The following is a 20,550-nucleotide window of genomic DNA, read 5'->3' as shown; positions in this document are numbered from 1 at the left end:
CTCACACATGGTAGGGAAAGGCTCTACCGCCTAGCTATGCCTGCTTCTCACTTGGTTTAGACAGTTTCATTGTTTAGGCCTAGCTCTGCCTCTAGAGTGCTGATATTAATGCCCTGCCTGGTTTTCTTTTAAATGTCTTTTATGTCTTTATTGCCTCTGGGTTCTAAGCATTTTCAGAAGAACATATTAACCTTATAGATAGGCCATTCAACCAGACATATAATAACACTGTAATAGATATTGGTCCTAACAACTATTCTTGTTCTTTAGTCTGCTCTAAAGCATGTTGATACACTTTCATACTCATTAGATTGAAGCAGGTTATATGTTATTTTGTGTAGTGTACTCAAGATTTTCTTCCACAGAGGGTTTGGACAAGTAGGTGTCACTGTTCCCTTAGTGGTACAGTGAGCAAAAGTGAGCACTTAGGAAGCAGCATGGATGACAGTGGTGGCGACTGATGACGTCGTGCACAGACATAAATGAGAAAGAAAAGTAATGGCAAGTGCTAATGTCTCAGACTGATTGTCATTTTCTTCACTGTTTTCTGTATTCTGCTTGAATTTGGAATAAAAAATTTGTGTTTAGCACATGGTGAATACACAAAATATACGACTATGTAGAAAACTCCAGGAATTGTCTGAGATTGATCACAGGGAGCTTTCATCATTGTCAGAGCCACTGTAGACAGAATGACTTTCTCGTGCAGCCTCATTTCTAGCATCCACTGTCTTGTCATTTAGGTTCTGCATCATTGTAAGAAGTTATCAGGATCTGGGTTGGGGATTTAGCTCAGTGGTAGAGTGCTTGCCTAGCAAGCGCAAGGCCCTGAGTTCGGTCCTCAGCTCTCGAAAAAGAAAAGTTATCAGGGTCACTATGCTGGAAGTACCAAAAGTAAAGGACTTTTTTGTCTTTTTCAGGTTGCTTCATGTGCGAAATGGAAATTGCAAATATCATTTAGGTGAAGAAACATTTAAGTTAGCTCAGACATACATGGATAAGTTATCAAAACATGGCCAGCAAGCAAACAGAGCTGCTCTCTATGGAGAACTGTGTGCGCTCCTGTTTGCAAAAAGCCACTATGATGAGGTAAGTTGACTTGGTGTTTTGATACAGGGTCTTTATTTGTAGCCAAAGCTGGCCTTGAATTTGTGATCTTCCTCTATCAGTCTCTGGAGTGCTGGGATCACATCACATGGTATGTCCCATACCATGGTGAGGTCAGTGTTTTATGGTAACTACCTATGAAACAGGATAAGCCAGTCTTCTCTTACATGTCTTCTAAATTGTATTTCATGTATTGGGTGGTCTTCAAGGTTGTGGGTTTTTTTGTTTGTTTGTTTTTGTTTTGGATAAGACAAGACCAGGTAGCCTGGACAAACCTCAGGCTCAGGATCCTTCCATCTCTGCCTCCTGAATACTGGGATAAGGTTATAGGCATGCACTACCATTCCCAGTTTTCACATACTAGCTTCATGGCATAGATTTTATTGCAAATGGAAAAAGACTTAATTTTCTTTTTTGTTTTTGTTTTTGAGACAGGATTTCTCTGTGGTTGTCCTGGAACTCACTCTTAAGTCCAGGCCGGTGTCAGACTCACAGAGATCTGCTTGCCTCTGCCTCCTGAGGGCTGGGGTTAAAGGTGTGCACCCCCACAGCCCAACCTAGTGAAATATGTAAAAACTAGGCAAAAGAAGTATTTGTGATATGGAACTTAAATATTTACAAGTGAAATTTAGGGCTTTTTTGTTTATTTTCTACAGGTGTTTGTCTGCCCAATTTATTTTAAAGGAAATGCTGTGTTAACTGAGCCTTAATAGAAGCATTTGGTTATATGTCATTTTGGGTGAACTATTTTAACATGAGTTTGAACATAAGTATTTAATTTGGCAAGCACACTACCACTGAAAAAATTTTTTTAAAGATTTATTATGTATACAGTGTTCTGTTTGCGTGTATTCCTGCAGGCCAGAAGAGGGAGCCAGATCTCATTACAGATGGTTGTGAGCCACCATGTGGGTGCTGAGAATTGAACTCAGGACCTCTGGAAGAACAGCCAGTGCTCTTAACCTTTGAGCCATCTCTCCAGGCGCCCTCTCCCCCCATTTTAATAGATTTATTTTTGATTTTTTTGTTTGTTTGTTTCTTTTCGAGACAGAGTTTTGCTGTGTAGCCCTGGCTGTTCTGGAACGCATTCTGTAGACCAGGCTGACCTCAAACTCACAGAGATCCTCCTGCCTCTGCCTCCTGAGTACTGAGACTAAAGGCATGCACCACAACTGCCCAGTTTATAGATTTGTTTTTAATTGTATTTACATGTATGTCTATGTACTGCTATGTGTACATGAGTGTAGAGGAGGCTAGAAGAGGGTGTTGGACCCACGTTACAACTGGTGGTTGCTGGATGGTGGATGCTGAGAACTGAATGTGGGTCCTGTGTAAGACCAGCAACTACTCTTAACCACTAAGCCATCTTTCCAGCCCTTTTTCATGTGTATGCATGTGTCATATGCATGAGTATGTATATATGTATTCACATGGGTGTGAGAGCATGTATGTGGGCAGGTATATGGATACATCCTTGGAAGTCCAAGGATGATACTGGGAATCTTAGTCACTGTTCCAGCTTGAGACAGGACCTCTCAGTTAAGCCCAGGATTTACCAAAATGGGTACTCTAGTTATCTTCTTTCTTTATATAATAGCAATTGTCACTGTCCAGAATAACTTAGTTTGCTTTTTTTTTTACCTTCTGCTAATCACTGGGAAAAGATCATTGTTTGTTTTGCCTCATATTAGATAGATGCCTGCCACTTGACCTCTGTACCTCCCTTTTCCATAATGGTGCATACCATGATGCTGTGTTATCAGTTAAATGTACCAATGAACGTGAAGTGCTTATTAGAACAATATCTAGCATAATGTAGGCACTCAACCAAACAGATAATTAATATAGAAAATAATATCTGGGTACAATGGCACACACCTTTAATCCTAGCAACTGGGAGACAGTGGCAGTTGGATCTTTCTGAGTTTGAGACCAGCCTAGTCTACATAGCAAGCACCAGGCCAGCCAAGGCTACATGGTGAACCCTGTCTCCCATAGAAAAGGGTGGAGAGTGGTGTGGGGAAAATGCTCCAGAATTGAAAGGAAAATATAGGAAACCTAATCTAGAACTAAAGCCTAAAAGATGAGCTTCATACATACACCAAGGAGCCAGAAGGGGAACTGCTATATGCAAAGACTTCTGGGAAAAATATAACATGCCTCCTTTCCTCATTGTGTATCACATCTGTAATACTTTAATTTATACAAGCTGTAGGAGTGTTTGAGATAGAATTCATACATAGGCTTACCAGCGAGTCACCAAGCTCAGGAAAATCTTCCTGCCATGGCCTCTCTGGAATGACAGGTGTGCACCACCACACTTTGCTTGAGAAAAGTATAATAGATGTAAGAGTCAAAATAGTGTGATCAACTCACACTTTCAGAGAATAGTCCCAAAAAATTTCAATTGTAAATGTTTTTGTGTGTGTTTAAGTACTTGAAATCTTGTAGGAAAAAGTCACAATCATTTCATTAAATACTGTCATTTAGTTTGCCACAGTTTTTCTCTTCTCACTTTTTCAAAGGCATATAAGTGGTGTGTGGAGGCAATGAAGGAGATCACAGCAGGCTTACCAGTCAAAGTGGTGGTGGATGTCTTAAGGCAAGCTTCGAAGGTGAGTATGACGTTTATAATGAAGTGTTTTATGCAACTTACCTGGCTTTAAGTTGTTAATCAGTCTTTAATAACTAACTAGATCTGTTTTCTAAGTTTCTCTGCTTAGTTTTAGAAATTCAGTTTCTAATCAAAACTGTCTGATAGAAGGAGACAGGCAGGTGGGTTCTGAGGTTAACCTGGTTTACATAGTGAGTTCCAGGACAGCCAGGGCCACATAGAAAGACCCTGTCTCAAAAACAAACAAACAACTGTCTTATAAATTTTCTGTTATCAAAGAAACCTGTGAAAATAATTGCTTGAGCTCACTGAAGTACACATCGCAGTAATATTTGATGCTAATTTGACTTAAAATTTTGTCTTCCTTAAAGCTGAGTAGTAACCTCAGTTTCTCATTGGAATGATGTGGGTGGGACCCGTAGGCCGAGGGCTAGAGTGTCTCCTAGTGTATTTACCTTCTTTCTAGATTGCATTTCACAGTGAGAGAGCTTGTTATACTGGACCTGCTAGACAGTCTTTATTTGATTTTTCTCCTGTTTCTTTTTCTGTAAATAAGTATATGAATTCTTTGAGGCTATGTATTAGGACCTCAGAGTTCCTGCTTCTGTATACAAAAGCCTTAAAGCACTGATAGGCTTTCACATATGTTCTTTGTGTAAAAGTTACTCACACTTGAATATTCCCTTCTGATTGGTTTTGTCCAAGTCATTTCAATAAAAAAGACTGCAGATTTTTGGTTTAGAAGACACCTCTGTTTCTGCCAAATACTAAAATGTTGTTTATTGAGATGTGATCTTGGTATGCAACCTCAGCTAGCCTTAAGCTTGCTGTGTAGTCAAGACTGCCCTCAAATTGTCACTTTACTTGGGCTACAGGCATGTTCCAGTGTGCCTGAGTCTCCATCATTCACTTTAGAGGAAGTGAATAGCAACATAAATATTCAGATCTCATCCGCATAAGAAAAAGATGTTAGCATGCTTAATTTAAACATTAAATATATGCTTGTATGAAATAATATAACATGCAAAATTTGTATATGCACAATGTATTTAGAATTCAAAAATTGGCAGTCTTCATGGTTCAAAATATTTTTTAGCCAGGTGGTAGTGGCACCCACCTTTAATCCAGCACTCAGTGCGTTACAGAGGCAGGCGGATCTCTGTGATCCGCTACATAGTGAAATCCTGTCTTAAAAAAGGAAAACAACAAAAGTAATTAAAAACTTGAAGTTCTTCTGTACATATAAAAATTACTGTGTGAGCCTTTGTCCATGATAACTTGATGTCCGGGATTTTATCTGATCTCATAAGCCATGTGGAGAAGTCCTGAATAACAAGATCTGTAAACAGCAGGTGCTGTTTAACAAAAAGGTCCAGTCAGATGGCTCAGTTCGTAAAGGCACTTGCCACCAAGCATGACACCTGAGTTCAACCCCTGGGAGACTCACATGGTAGAAAGACAAACCAAATGCTGGAATATGTCCTCTGACCGCCACACATTGTATTCATTTGCACATACGTGCATGTTTGTGTGTGCACGATAAACTATTAATAAATAATTTTAAAGTATGGGACTGCAGAGATGGCCCAGCAGTTAACACTGGCTACTTTTCCGGAGGAACCAGGTTTGATTCTTAGCACCTATGTGGCAGCTCACAACCTCTAATTCTAAAAGACCTAACACCTTCTTCTAGCATACATATAGGCAAATACCCTACACATAAAAACATATTTAAAAGTGTGTGTGTGTGTGTGTGTGTGTGTGTGTGTGTGTGTGTGTGTGTAGTGAGAAAAGTACGTTGTAACATATTCCAGAAGTGGAATATATACTTTAAAAAAATATTACACTGCCTCCTCCCCCAACATTTTAGTTCAGTGTTAATAAAGGGATAGGCATTTACCTGTTTGTGGATTACCTTTTTTATAACAGGTTTATACTGGAAGTGACTATCAGAATTTTCCCCAAGTTGTTTACAGATCTATTTCCACCCCCCCTCGGAGACAGGGTTTCTCTGTGTAGCTTTGTGCCTTTCCTGGAACTCACTTTGTAGAACAGGCTGGCCTCGAACTCACAGAGATCCTCCTGGCTCTGCCTCCGGAGTGCTGGGATTAAAGGTGTGAGCCACCACTGCCCGGCTAACAGATCTATTTCTTTAAAAATTATTATAGAGATTTGGAAAGAAATTACAGTGAAAGTGTATCCTTAGCTGTCTTGGAATTTCACTGTGTAGACCAGGTAGACCTTGAAATCAGATCCGCCTGCCCATGCCTCTTGAGTGCTGTGGTTAAAGGCGTGTTCTACTATTGCCCAGCAGAATCATTGATTTTTTTTTTTTTAATTGACTATTATAGTGTGGTCTCAAACTATACTTATTGTATCATCCTAATGAACTGTACGAGAATTGTTTAATAATTTCCCTCTTTGTCTTTAGGCATGTGTAGTAAAACGTGAATTTAAGAAGGCAGAACAGTTAATTAAACATGCAGTGTATTTGGCACGGTAGGTGATTGTTACTAAAGATACAGTTGCAATGTGTTTTTCAACTTTATATCCTAATAGTTCTGTATCTTTTTATAGAGATCATTTTGGATCCAAACACCCAAAATACTCTGACACACTGCTAGATTATGGGTTCTACTTACTCAATGTAGACAATATCTGTCAGTCTGTTGCAATTTATCAGGTATGTTAATGGTTTTTTCCCTTTGCTTTTAACCTAAGTTGACTTGGTGATCTATATTTGTTTGCCATTTGTAATCCATATGTAAAGTAAGTCTTTGAGGGGCTGCAGAGATGGCTAAGAGCATTGGCTGTTTTTTCCAGAGGACCTGGGTTGAATCCCCAGCACCCACGTGACAGCTCCCAACAGTCTGTAACTGCAGTTAGGGGATCTGACACTCTCACACAGACATGCAGGCAAAACAGCAGTGCATATAAAATAAAAATAATTAAAAAAAACCAATAGCAGACCAATTTAAAAAATAAATAACTCGTTCTTTGAAGAGCCCTTCCTTAATCCTGCATAAAATATTTTAAAAAAGTGAAATGTTTTAAGAATTGAAGAGAGTCATCCAGGACTATTATCATTAGGCTATGGGTCTATATTCTACAGTACTTTCTGTCTGTAAGTTGCTGAGGTGATGGCTTCACTTTGTGGCGGATTTATCCAGGTCAGTTTACCTGACTTTTTACCAGCCAAGGTTGGTAGCTATAATTTTAGGTCTTACAATCATTATTTCAGATAAATGGTGTCCTGTACCATGGCTCTAGACAAGACAACACTGATTTTACAGTTTTCTTTTAAAGAAGGGCCGAGGCTATGGCTCTGTGCTGGAGCATTGCCTTGTATACACTCAGCCTTACTGCTGAAAGACAACTGATGTGATTCCCAAGACAGGCATAGTCTTCACAGACCCAGGGCTTTCAGGGGTGACTTGCAGGTTCTGCTCATGTTTAAATCCAGCAGGACTTTCCCATTTGAAATTGAAGGGATTAGGTAGGTACATAGAGTATGAGGATAGTTGGTATACGGTATTGTTAAATGTCTTTATGATTCTTTCAGGCAGCCCTCGACATTCGACAGTCAGTGTTTGGAGGCAAAAATATTCATGTAGCAACAGCTCATGAAGATCTGGCTTACTCTTCCTACGTTCACCAGTACAGCTCTGGGAAATTTGACAATGCACTGTAAGTTCCCCCTTTTCTGAGAAGGATAATACTGTTTTCTTGTCGTATAATAGTCCTTAAGTGTTGTATAGATAAATCTGTCTTCCTGGTGCTATAAAATGTTTTTGAAGTCATTTAGAAATCATCCCAATTTTTTTTTGAAGATTTATTTTATGTATATGAGTGCTCTATCTGCATGTACAACTATATGCCAGAAGAGGGCATCAGATCACACTATAGATGGTTGTGAGCCACCATGTGATTGCTGGGAATTGAACTCAGGACATCCGGAAGAGCGGCCAGTGCTCTTATCTGCTGAGCCATCTCTCCAGCCCCAAATCATCCCAATTTTTAAGGCATCCCTTTAGGCTTCCTTTGGTTTTGAATTAAGATTTATGTATTTCTATATGGAATGAGCTCTTCTCAGTATTTCCTTCAGTGATTTTTCTTTAAGTAATTAAAGAAAATCTGGCTCAATGGCAAATTTAACAACCTACTTGTTGCCAAAAACAGAAAAACTGTATAAACTGTAGCTCTTCTTTTAAATGTGTAACTAAGCTTGCAAGAGTGAGGAAAATCCCCAGCAACAAATAACAGTCTCTAAAATCCTCAGCCATGGACTATGGCCTACATGCAAAACTACTTTCATGGGTCACAGGCATACTCATTTGTCCATCTATTTTCTATGACTATTTCATGTCATGATAGTAGTCTTAAATAGTTGTGAAAGACTTAACAAAGTATTTACTGTGTAACTCCTTGCAAAGTAAGTTCTCTGTATCTGGTATAAAAGAGGAAACCAGTATTATTTTGGAGGAACAGTGAAGGCCAAAAGGCCAGGCGTGGTAGGCCATCCCTGTAATCCCAGCACTACTGCTGGGTCGGGAAGATAGAGTCCAAGGCACTTGCTGCCAACTATGGCAGCCTACTTCCAGCCCTGAAACCTATATGGTGGAAAGAGAAAACTGACTCCTGCTAGCTTTCCTCCAACAACTTACTAAGAAAAAAAAATTAGGGCCCCTCTGGGCTATACAGTGAGTTCCAGGTCAACCAAGGCTACACAGCAAGACCTTTTCTTTTTGCTTTTTTCAGACAGGGTTTCTCTGTATAGCCTTGGCATTCCTGGAACTCACTCTGTAGACCAGGCTAGCTCCAACTCACAGAGATCCATCTACCTCCTCCCAAGTGGTGGGATTAAAGGCATGTGCTACCACAGCTGACTCAGAAACACCCCCCACCCCACCCCACCCCCGCCGCCCCAGAGATGGGCTTTATTTTTTTTGTAGGGGGTCCTAGCAGTTATCCAGGATGACCTTGTACTCCTGGGCTCAAACAATCCACCTGCTTCCTCTTGAAGGCTGGGAATTTTAAATGAAACAAGATACATCCTCCATCATGTTTGAGCCTTGAAAGCATGCTAACTTCCAGAATCTAGTCAGAGAGGATCACATCTGTGTGGCTTCATTTGTCTACGGCTAGATAGGCAGTCAAAGACAGAAAGGGAATGAGTGATTTTTAGAGCTGGGGTGTTGGAGGGATGTGAGGATGGCTAGATGTATCTAGGAATTGTTTTTAAGGTGATAAAAATGTCCTAAAATTGGTTTCAGTGGTGGATGTACTACTCTGAATACACTAAAAAATGTGGTGGCGCACAGTAGCACTCAGGTGAGACAGGAGAATTGCCAGGAGTTTGGGGCCAGCCTAGGCTACCAAATGAAACCATGTCTCAAAAAAGTAAGCAGAGCTGAGGAAAAGGCACCTGTATAATCATTGATATTAAAACTCTGGACAAGTTAAACTGTGTTAGTTAAAAACTAAAGAGAGCTAGTGAGTTTGAAGATAGACCGGGGATAGGAAGTTTGAGGGAACCAGAGCGGTGGCTCAGAAGATGAGAATGAAGACTGGTGCTTTGTTTTCCAGACGGGGTTTCTCTGGGCAGCCCTGGAGACCAGGCTGACCCCGAATTCACAGAGATCCACCTGGCTCTGCCTCCCTAGTGTTAGGATTAAAGGTGTGCGTCGCCGCCGCCCGGCTGAATACTGTTCTTTCAGAGAGCCTGAGTTTGGTTTGCAGCACCCATGTCTGGTGACCTAGAACCACCTGTAATTCCAGCACAAGAGAAATGAATGCAGCAGCAGCACCTTGCTTCTCACTCGCACATGCCCACACTCAGATACATGATTTAAAATGATAAAAATAGGTCTTTTTTCAAAAGAAGTTTGTGTTGTAAGGGAGTAGCAGGCATAATTAATAGTTTGCCTTGTATTTAGTGGGCTGGGCTGTGAAGAGATAACCAGATGTTACCATGGTCAGAAGGTGAGAGAGGTGAGTGGTTTCAGGGACTTCCTGTGCTCTGTTAGTAAAGTGAGCCGTGTGCACAGAGAAGGGACAACACTTCAGAGCGAGCGCGTGGCTTTCATCCAGAAACCGGTTGCCAGCTGTGTGGCTGGAGGCTAAGAGGGTTGGTGTGGGATGCAGGAAATGATGGCAGGGAGGTAGCAGAGAGATTGAGTCTTGGAGACCATATCGAGGTCTTTGATTTTGAGGGAGATGAGAATACAATGGGTGTTAAAAGCTTAATTCATAACAGTGAAGTTTGGGGCTGGGAATAGTGCTTGCCTAGCATGTGAAAGAGCCTGGGTTTGACTCCCAGTCCATCAAAATATACGAAACTCTGGTCCGCAAGTGGTTTTTTTTTTTTTTTTAAAGATTTATGTGTCTTGAGTGTGTGTGTGTGTGTGTGTGTGTGTGTGTGTGTGTGTGTGTGTGCGCGTGCGCGCGCGCGCGCGCGTGCGCGCTGCAAATGCCCACAGAGGCCAGAAGGTGTCAGATCCTCCGGAGCTGGAATTAACAGAAATTTGTGAGCCACCTGATGTGAGTGCTTAGACCTGAACTTGGGTCCTGTGGAGGAACAACAGCAAGTGCTCTTAACTGTTGAGCCATCTCTCCAGCCCAAACCCCCACCCTGTGGTTTTACTTGTACTTTCTGTCAATATTGTAATGCATGTTATGTTTTTTATATCACTTTTAACTAAAAAGAAACACTAGACTTTATCTATGTGTATTGCAGATTTCATGCAGAAAGAGCCATTGGTATCATTACCCACATCCTACCTGAAGATCATCTTCTATTGGCTTCTTCAAAGAGGGTGAAAGGTACCCTTTGTAATCTAGTAAATTGATTCATATGTGACATAAAGTTAGGCTGTTAGAGTGTGTGGATATATGACTAAAATAGTTTCCTTAACTTTCATAGAACGCTTGTTCATTGTCCTTTCTTCTTCCCCATCCCTTTCCTTGGAGTCAGACTGAGGAGTACTGCAGACTCCACAGTCCCTAGTTAGGACCGAGATGGCTTCCCAGAGGGTCAGCTTACAGGGCAGCCCTCCTTATCCCTCCCAAATTCTTCTTTGCTTGTTTTCTTTCTGCTAATCCTCACCAGTGCTCTCACTTAATGCCTTGATTCTGCTGAGACTGGATCACCCAGTGGTGCATGAGGAGGAAGGAGTCTTTCCTAATTCTGGGTCACTGTAATTCACTTTAGGACCAGCAATGAAGTTAGACAGTTAGGAGAAAAAATAAGTCACACGGAGCCTCACTAACACTGAGTCACCATTTTGTTGTTTATTTTAGTCCTTTCTGTCTTTAAATGAGACAGTAAAGGGCCAGTGAGATGGCTAAGGGGGTGAGTGGCTTGCTGACAAGCCTCGCACCCTAACTTTGATCCCTGGTACGCACATGAAGGTGGTGGGAAAGAACTGACTGCCACCAGATGGTTTGCTCACCCATCTGAGTGCTGCGCACAACCACACACACACACACACACACACACACACACACACACACACACACACACACACACACAGAGAGTAACTGAACACTCAAGAAAGTCTCTTCTAGCTTTATGTTGTCTCCTGTTGTACCCTGGGCGTTTGTCCACCTCAGTGCACACAGGCGAGTGCCTGCATCTCCTCTCTGGGCCTGAAACTGCTTTAGATCTTCTCTTTTCTTTTCACTCTCTCTGTACACGACAAAGCCAAGACATAAAATGAGCTGGCAGTGTCTTTATTCTTAGGTTTTGTAAGGGTTTGGAAATCTTGGATGGGACTTTGAAATTGAAATGTCTTCTGACCTGATTGGGTTGGTGGAGTAAGCAGGAGGAAACGCTTTTTCAGTTATGTTTGGTCAAAGGTTATGTTTCATAAAGGGTGCTTTCAGAATTACCAGAAGTGCTTAAAGCACTCCCATAGTGGTGTAACTTTAACTTTCGCTTTCCTCTTTTGATTTGGGTTTTTGAGACAAGGTCTCATGGAGTCCAGACTGTCCTTAAAGTTGTCTTGCAGCCAAGGCTAGTCTTAAACTTCCAATCCTGCTGCTTCCCAGTTGCTCACATAGGCATTCACCACCATTCCCAGGTGGCCACTTACTTTTCAAATCAAATTTTCATCTATAAAATACAGCAGGCTATTACAGTAGAAGCTGATTCTGAAAAGTAATTTAAGGCACACCATTCTTTCCATTCAGTTGAATGAACATACTGTATAAATAGACTTTCCCAGAAGTGTATTGTTGAAGTAGAATAATTTGTCTTAGCACAGTGGCACACATACCAGCATTAGAAAGAAGTTGAAGCAGGAGGGATGCCATGAATTCAAAGCCAGCTTGGCCTATATATCAAGAGCCCAGCTTAAAAAAAACAAAAAACCCTCAAATGTAGAATGCTTTGATCTTGGCCAGTTGTAAACAAGAGTCAGCTATGTGTTCAGTATTTAGTAAATACTGAGTCTTTAATTTTCAGTTGAATGTTGACTGTGGATTTGGTGTTTTCTGACTTGTGGCCTTCCTTGTTCAGCACTTATTTTGGAGGAGATTGCCATCGACTGTCACAACAAAGAGACGGAGCAGCGGCTGCTTCAAGAAGCACATGACTTGCACCTGTCCTCACTGCAGCTGGCCAAGAAAGCCTTCGGAGAGTTTAATGTCCAGACCGCAAAACACTACGGCAACCTTGGGAGACTCTATCAGTCAATGAGAAAATTTAAGGTCAAGGGGTTTATACTTTATCTCTAAATAACTAGTACCTTTAAAATAATAAATCGACGGGGCTGGAGAGATGGCTCAGAGGTTAAGAGCACTGACTGTTCTCCCAGAGGTCCTGAGTTCAATTCCCAGCACCCGCATGGTGACTCATCTGTAATGAGACCTGGCACCCTCTTCCATATACATAATAAATAAATAATTTAAAAAATAATAATAATAATAAGTCGAGCAGGGTGGTGGTGGCACACACATTTAATCCCAGCACGCGGATCTCTGTGAGTTCTAGGCCAACCCAGGCTACAGAGTGAGTTCCAGGAAAGGCGCCAAAGCTACACAGAGAAACCCTGTCTTGAAAAAAAACAAAACAAAAAAACTGGAAAAGCTGGTATTGTTGTAGTCAGGCTTCAGTCATAGTTCTTAGCTATGTACATTAGGTCTTAGCAGAATGTCTGGCCCATAATAAATATTCAGAGACATCAGATTCTAATAATAACACTAGAGTTGATCATGTATAGTTACTAAGAATTAGGAGCTACAAAATCTAGCAGTACACTTACACTAATTTTCTTTTAGAATTTTTGATTCTAGTCTGTATGAGTGGTACATTCCCTTAGTGTAACACTTGGAAGGCTGAGACAAGCAGATTGATAGTTTGGTGCCAACCTGGACACACACATGCTCGTATGTATGCGTATGTCTGCATAAATTAATACTGTCTTAACAAGTTTAATTTTGGAGATGTGGTTATTTAAATTCTCTTTTTTTGTTTGTTTTTGTTTTTTGGAGACAAGGTTTCTTTTTTTTTTTTTTTTTTTTTTTGTATTTCGAGACAGGGTTTCTCTGTTTAGCTTAGCGCCTTTCCTGGAACTCACTTGGTAGTCCAGGCTGGCCTTGAACTCACAGAGATCCGCCTGGCTCTGCCTCCCAAGTGCTGGGACTAAAGGCGTGCGCCACCACTGCCCGGCGAGACAAGGTTTCTTTGTGTAGCTTTGGAGCCTGTCTTGGAACTCACTCTGTAGACCAGGCTGGACTCGAACTCACTTAGATCCTCCTGCCTCTGCCTCCCGAGTGCTGGGATTAAAGGTGTGAGCCACCTTCACTCGGCTTTTGTTTTTCTATTTGTTTTGTTTTTTGAGACAGGGTTTCTCTGTGTAACTGCCCTGGCTGTCCTGGAATTCACTTTGTAGACCAGACTGGCCACAAACTCAAGAGATCTAACTGCTTCTGGGGAATTAAAAGTGTGTGCCACTACCCTATCTTTATGTTCATTTTAGAAGGTCCTTTTTTGCTCTTTTATATTTGATAGTTTTGGCATTTTCGTGACAGGGTCTTCTCCATGTAGCCCAGGTTGACTTTGAACTGTCACTCTTCATGCCTCTGTCTGCCTGTTAGAAATACAGGCATATGTTGCCACACCCAACTCAGACGTCTATTAATATTTTACCTTTTCTACTTTAGGACCATTACAGTCATTAGCTTTTGTGTAGTTTACAAACACCAGTGATGCTTTTTCATTAGCAGCTTTTGGAAAAGATAGAGAATGTTCTTTGGTCTTACTCCCTAATAGTTTTCGTAAGCTGGGATTGACATTTAGAACAAACTTGCTCATTGAATAGAATTGTCCTAAGAAAAAGTGCAATCTAATATTCCATTTGGCCTATTTTTCAGGAAGCTGAAGAAATGCACATAAAAGCCATTCAGATTAAAGAGCAGCTTCTTGGTCAAGAAGATTATGAAGTAGCCCTTTCGGTGGGACATCTGGCATCTTTATATAATTATGACATGAATCAATATGAAAATGCTGAGAAATTATATTTGCGATCTATAGCAATTGGTAGGTTCCTTTAAATTTTTCTTAGGTGTCTGGAGAGCATGTCCGAATTCTATGCTGGTGAGGGAAAGTGCTGAGAAAGTCAGCACTGCAGAAGACAGGACAGACCACAGAGCTGTGTAGAATCCTGTCAAGGCTCTTCCTCAGTAGTGATTAGGTTGGCCTTGATATTAAGTAGAGAACACCCTTCTTAGTGGGTTAACTGTAATGTATTGCTGCATACTAGTCCCTTGGCAATTTCCATGACTTACATTTTATTGGGTTTGTGTGTCGTCTACATCAATGAACACATAGAGCATTTGAACTGTTGTATGAAATGGCTGTTAGGGTTCTTGCCCGTTTCATATTGAATTGTCTGGCATTGTTGACTTAGGAAATGCTTCATGTACTCTACCTACAAGCTCTGTTGGTTGCCTGTGATGCAAGGGTCTCCTCTCATCCTGTTTTCCTGAGAGTGCCTTGGAAAGGACAGTTTATTTCACTTCATTTTATTTATGTTGTTTGTTGATACAGGGACTCATGTGGCTCCAGCTGGTATTGAACTCCAGACCATTGTTTCCTCCTAATGCTGGGATCCCAGGCATGTGCTAGCACAGCCAGCCTAATCACTCCTTGATGTTAATAGAATGCCTTGATGTTTCTTTTATTGTTAGTACTTTTTGTATTTAGTTTGAGGGAGCTTTTCCCACCAGTTCTGAAAATACTCTTCTAAAGATCATCTTCTGGACACTTAACCATTCACTTTTAGATCTGTAATCCTAAAATTAACTTGTTCATAGTACAAGAAAGGAATCAAATCTTACTTTTTCTGTGCACATGTGTAGTCAACCCAGTACCATTGCTTGCACAGATTGTCCCTCCCCCCCCAATGCTGCCTGTGTCTGTCACAAGTGGTGATCCATATGTGTGTGTTAGCCATTGTATATTGACTTACTGATCAATCCCTGAGTGTGTGAAATACTAACGTTTTGAAAAAGCACAGATTCATAGGCAAGTACTTTCCTAGTTATGTGTATTTCCTTCATTTCTTCTACATATATAGTTACCACATGCCTGCTTTGGGTTTCTAATTTGTTTCTGGCTTATTTTTCTGTGTATGGTCTTACATAAAGGCAAATGAAAAAATATTTTATCTTCCGTTTTGCATACAAGATAAGCACATTATAGATATTCTTTATACTTGGTGTTCTAGTTTTTTCTGTTGCTATGACAAAAACACCATGACCAAAAAGAACGTGGAGAGGAAATGATTTATTTCATCTTAAACTTCTAGATCATAACTCATCATTGGAGGAAGTCAGGCAGGAACCATGGAGAAATGCTGCTTGCTGACTGCCTCACTGGCTCATGCTTAGCTAGCTTTCTCATATAGCTCAGGCTCCGACCTGCCTAAGCATGGTGCTGCCCACACTGGCCAGGGTCTTCCACATCAGTCATCAATCATGACATCTTTCACAGATAATGACCACAGGCCAGTCTGATCTAAGCAGTTCCTCAGTTGAACTTGCTTCTTCCCAGGTGTCTCTAGGTTGTATCAACCTGACAAAACTAGCACATTTTACTTTACAAGCAAAACTAGCCAGGAATAGTGGCGCATGCCTTTAGTCCCAGTGCTCAGGAGACAGAGGCAGGTGGCTCTGCGAGTTGAGGCCAGCCTGGTCTACAGAGTGAGTTCCAGGACAGCCAGATAGGATTATATAGACAGACCCTGTAAGTGTTCCATATTATTTTATGATATCCTTAAACCTGAAATTTTTAGCTAGTAAGATGGCTCATCAGGTCAAGGCAGCTGCCACCAACCTAGACAACTAGAATTCTATCTCCAGAACTCATATGATGGAAGGAGAAGAAATTCCTGAAAGTTGCCTCTGGCCTCTCCACACATGTGCTGGCACAAGTGCGCACGCACACACATAAACACACACGCTTGGGGGCTGGAGAGATGGCTCAGAGGTTAAGAGCCTCGACTGCTCTCCCAGAGGTCCTGAGTTCAATTCCCAGCAGCCACATGATGGTTTACAACCATCTGTAATGAAATCTGGTGCCCTCTTCCGGCCTGCAGGGATGCAGGCAGAACACTGTATGCATAATAAATAAATAAAATTAAAACACACACGCACGCACACACGTGCTTGAATTAATTAGAAACCTTTTTCTTTTCCTTAAGCCTGTGGAATTTATTTTAGCATTCTAGTGAAATCAGCTCCTTTAAATCTTAGAGATACGCCATGGATGAGAGTGATTTAAGAGGCAATGATGTAAGGACTGTTTTCCTTTCATGAGACTAAAACCAAGCCAGCCTCTTTAAAGAACTAAACTTGTATTAAAATCAGAACAAAAAATTATTGTAAATGTTTTGATCTGTTTCTCTCTTATGTTCCTTTAGGGAAGAAGCTGTTTGGTGAAGGCTACAGTGGACTGGAATATGATTACCGAGGCCTCATTAAACTGTACAACTCCATTGGAAATTATGAAAAAGTATTTGAGTATCACAATGTTCTGTCTAACTGGAACCGATTGCGAGACCGACAGTATTCAGTAACCGATGCCCTTGAAGACGTTAACAGCAGCCCCCAGTCCACGGAAGAAGTGGTGCAGTCCTTCCTCAAGTCGCAGAATGCTGAGGGACCAAGCTGCTGAGGGACAGCCTCAGCTAACAATTACCTTTCCCCAGATTCCGGGGAATTCATACTGTGAAATCAAAACCATGTTGTTTTGGGGCTGGTATTTGCATTGAAACACTGGTCCGGTCCATGAAGACCCTCTTCGGGTGGTCCTGCATTGCCGTTCCTGTAGAGTAAGCATATATTGAGTTGTATCAGCATGTGCCGCGTGTATGAGTAGTCCCGCATTCTCACCCCATTAGAACAGCAGGAGACCTTCCCCCCTTTTTAAAAAATTTAATTCATTTTTCAGAAAGCCTGAAAGGAAAAAAAAAAAACCTAAATAAAACTATTTAAGAGTTTAAAAGAGTTGCATTCTTCTTATGTAAGGATGATTTTAACAACTTTTTAACATTCTTCCATGTGGAGGCATTCGATACTGTATTGTAAAGAAATTTTATGGAAGACTCTTTATATGCAGTATAGAAAAGGAACACAGGTACTAATAAAAAGGAGGGCATCCTGATGTAGATTTGGCCATCTTTCCCAGATCATTGCTTACAGCCATTCCAGAACTGTATCAGGGAAGGACTGTCAGATTCATCTGACTGGACCAGTGTTGATCTGTCAGTGATAACACCAGGTGGACCAGCAGCTCAGCTCTTGCTCTTGGTTTCTGGTACAGCAGTGAGATGCTCTAACGGTGTTTGCGAACTTAACAGGACCAGAAGGCCTAAAAGGACCAGGCACCTGTGGAAGGTAGTTATTTGGACCAGGGGCTTTAGATTATTATTTTAGTCACTGCACTTGCCTTTTCCAGTAGGATAATTTCATTTAGATAGAATGCAAAGTATTAATACAAGAGTTTTATTTGTATCATAGATACCAAACTATGGTATTGGGCAATGTCAGTGGCAAATCTTCAGTCAAGGTACATAGAAGCAAGTCTGTAACTGTCTGCTGCAGCCACCCATTTTAATCTTTGCCCTAATACTCCATGTTGCTAACAAACATACCGGCTAAGAGTCGTGAAAATGATTCATGTTCAGATGAGAATTTTAGGTTTACTCTGTGGGGATTAAGAAGATTGAATGCACAAAAAATAAGTCTTAGAGAATCTTCATTTTTATGGGAAATAATAGTACAACTAGTCATTTTAACTGAAACCCAGGAGTCGGGTGGAAAGATCCAACTATAATGTCTGATTTTCTAATTTTTTTAAAACTAGCCAGGTTATTGAATGTGGAGCTAATACTCAATTCCTAAGTTGTGTGACAATGTAACAAGAAGAAACAAAAAGATCTTTTGCTGTTACCTCAATTCTTAGCACAGAGGCCCATCTGGTGCCTGTGTAGTTAAGAATCTGGGTGTCTCCCCTATTTTCAGGGGTTCCTGACTTGGGTGTTAGATGCATTGCTCCTGGCAATGCTTGGAGTGGTCTGTAAGTTGAGTGGATGTGTGTCAAACTCTGTTCTTTAGCATGCTTGTTGGGTAAGGGGAAAACAAAGTTATCATGTATAGTACAGAAACATTAGAGACTACAGAAGTTATCTTAAACATTTTTTTTAAACTTTCCAATTTTAATTTTGTTTGAAACTGCTATTTGCAGTCTTAGTGATAAGCCAGTGTGTTTAGGTCCTTAGAAAGGAACTTACTGGGGATATACCCAAGTAGATGAGACAAGCTCACACCCTAAGACAACAGCTTTGGGTCCAGAGACTTGAATTTATTTATTCCTCTAACTGAATTTCTTTATAAATTCTTCAAAGAATAAATCAGTATGTTAGCAGTTTATGCAGCTTGCCCCCTCCCAGTTAATTGCGGTCTTTGTCCAGTGGCACCCTTTATAACCAAGTAGTCTGTGTGACCAGGAGGAGCATTTCTAAGTTCCTGAACTCTAGCTACACGGGCCTATATATTTAATACCTCCAAAGACATTTTCAAGATAGGCTTTGTATACTTTCATTGGCTTTTTAGAGCCCTGTGGTATGTTTGTGGTATAGGAATGTCGTGCTAAATTGTTTTTCAATAAATATTTTGAAACTTAAGTTTCCACATGAATTATTTTTATTTAATCTGAATTTTTGGTGTTATGCATATACAGCGTTTTGTATAGTTAGTTAACCTCAGGACTCATCCCCCTTAACTCAGTTTAAACTTAACTCATAGTTGGTGATAAAGTAACATGATGTTTAGAAGCCTGTGGTCACAGGGTGATGATGTCAGATGGTAACCACCCCCACCCCAGCATCATTGTCAGTTGTTCCATCTCCATTTCCTTAATTATAGTTATCTGTAAGTTTGTAAAAGTTAATCTAATGCCTATACTCTAGCAATCTGTTTGGTTTTTTGGGGGGTGGGGTGGGGTGGTGGTTTTTTAAGACAAGATTTCTCTTTGTAGTTTTGGTGCCTGTCCTGGAATTCACTCTGTAGACCAGGCTGGCCTCGAACTCACAGAGATCAACCTGCCTTTGCCTCTTGAGTGCTGGGATTAAAGGTGTGTGCCACCACCACCTGGCACAATCTGTCATTTTAAGTGATATGATTCGATACATTCTGATTCTACTGAAAAGTAATGCCCTAATAACTTCAAGTATAGAATTTATACTTTAGCAAGAATGTTTAGGATGAGGTAGTGAGGAATGCCACCAGGATTTGGCTTTTATACATGAAAGCGGGGTGTGATAACATATATCTGTAATCTCAGTATTCAGCACACTGAGTGAGATTTTTATTCCTCAACTAAGAATCTCAAAGGAAAACCTGAATAAAATTTACCTCACAATAATCAATAGCTTGCATGTAATTTTAAATAAGGGCCTATGATCTCACCCTCCCCTGAATTCTCTTATTCCTAAAGCTTGGTGCTACTCCAGTTGGGGGCATTGGGGAGCTCATGCATGACACAGGTGAGTCACTTGCATTCAGTTTAATTGCACCAACTGTGTTTTTAGTGCATAATATTTATGGGTCCTCAAACTAGACATTGCCCTGAGGATTTTGGACCCTTTCTCCATCAAATCTACATTCTTTTTTAAAAAACCAACTCACGCTGGGCAGTGGTGGTGCACGCTTTTAAGCCCAGCACTCGGGAGCCAGAGGCTAGTGGATTTCATTGAGTTTGAGGCCAGCCTGGTCTACAGAGTGAGATCCAGGACAGGCACCAACACAGAGAAACCCTGTCTCAAAAAAAAAAAAAAAAAAAAGCCAACTCACCAATACCCTGCCCAGATATTCCTGCATTGTGAAAATAAAAATATTTTTTAGAATAAACAGTTTTAATAAAGACCTTTGTCCTAGACGGAGAGAAGAGCGCATAGTCTCATGAGCATTAAGTACAGAAAGCTGTATGTGGTGGCACAAGCTTTAATCCCAACTACTCGGGAGGCTGAGACAGGAGACTCACTTGAGATCAGCCATGGCAACCTAGTGAGACCCCGTCTCAAGAAATGAAATGGGAAGTGCGCAGCCCCAAGCATGGTGTCTTGGGCCTGCCGTTGAACTTGTCTTTGTAGGGCAAACAGCTGAGCCTAAATAATAGGATGCAAGCTTTTGGCCAAAACTTTGAAAAATCCAAGGGTGGTTTGCCAAGTATCAGGTGTTGTTAACCGCCACTTTTTTTTTTTTTTTTTTAAATGTTTTCCCCTAGGGTTTTTAACCTTGCTGCTTCCGGTCATCTTTTCTGGATG

The 20,550-nt window shown here is 40.9% G+C and overlaps 1 protein-coding gene across 1 annotated transcript in view; it reads left to right on the top strand.

The window, feature by feature from the left end:
- The window catches only part of Appbp2 (amyloid beta precursor protein binding protein 2), a 49,652-nt gene extending 30,743 nt beyond the window's left edge, over positions 1-18,909 (top strand). Inside the window, exons 5-13 of the mRNA XM_006983184.4 lie at positions 921-1,089; positions 3,633-3,722; positions 6,153-6,220; positions 6,299-6,404; positions 7,284-7,408; positions 10,458-10,543; positions 12,240-12,430; positions 14,096-14,261; positions 16,645-18,909. Coding sequence (XP_006983246.1) covers positions 921-1,089; positions 3,633-3,722; positions 6,153-6,220; positions 6,299-6,404; positions 7,284-7,408; positions 10,458-10,543; positions 12,240-12,430; positions 14,096-14,261; positions 16,645-16,898 — 1,255 coding nt within the window. The 3' untranslated portion in view covers positions 16,899-18,909. The remainder of the gene's footprint in view (positions 1-920; positions 1,090-3,632; positions 3,723-6,152; positions 6,221-6,298; positions 6,405-7,283; positions 7,409-10,457; positions 10,544-12,239; positions 12,431-14,095; positions 14,262-16,644) is intronic.
- Positions 18,910-20,550: the final 1,641 nt, after the last annotated feature.

The sequence above is a fragment of the Peromyscus maniculatus genome, chromosome 8 (genome assembly GCF_049852395.1).
Source record: "Peromyscus maniculatus bairdii isolate BWxNUB_F1_BW_parent chromosome 8, HU_Pman_BW_mat_3.1, whole genome shotgun sequence".
In the NCBI taxonomy this organism is placed as follows: Eukaryota; Metazoa; Chordata; class Mammalia; order Rodentia; family Cricetidae; genus Peromyscus; species Peromyscus maniculatus.
The sequence above is the reverse complement of the archived record's forward strand: the minus strand, read 5'-3'. Positions and strand labels throughout refer to the sequence as shown.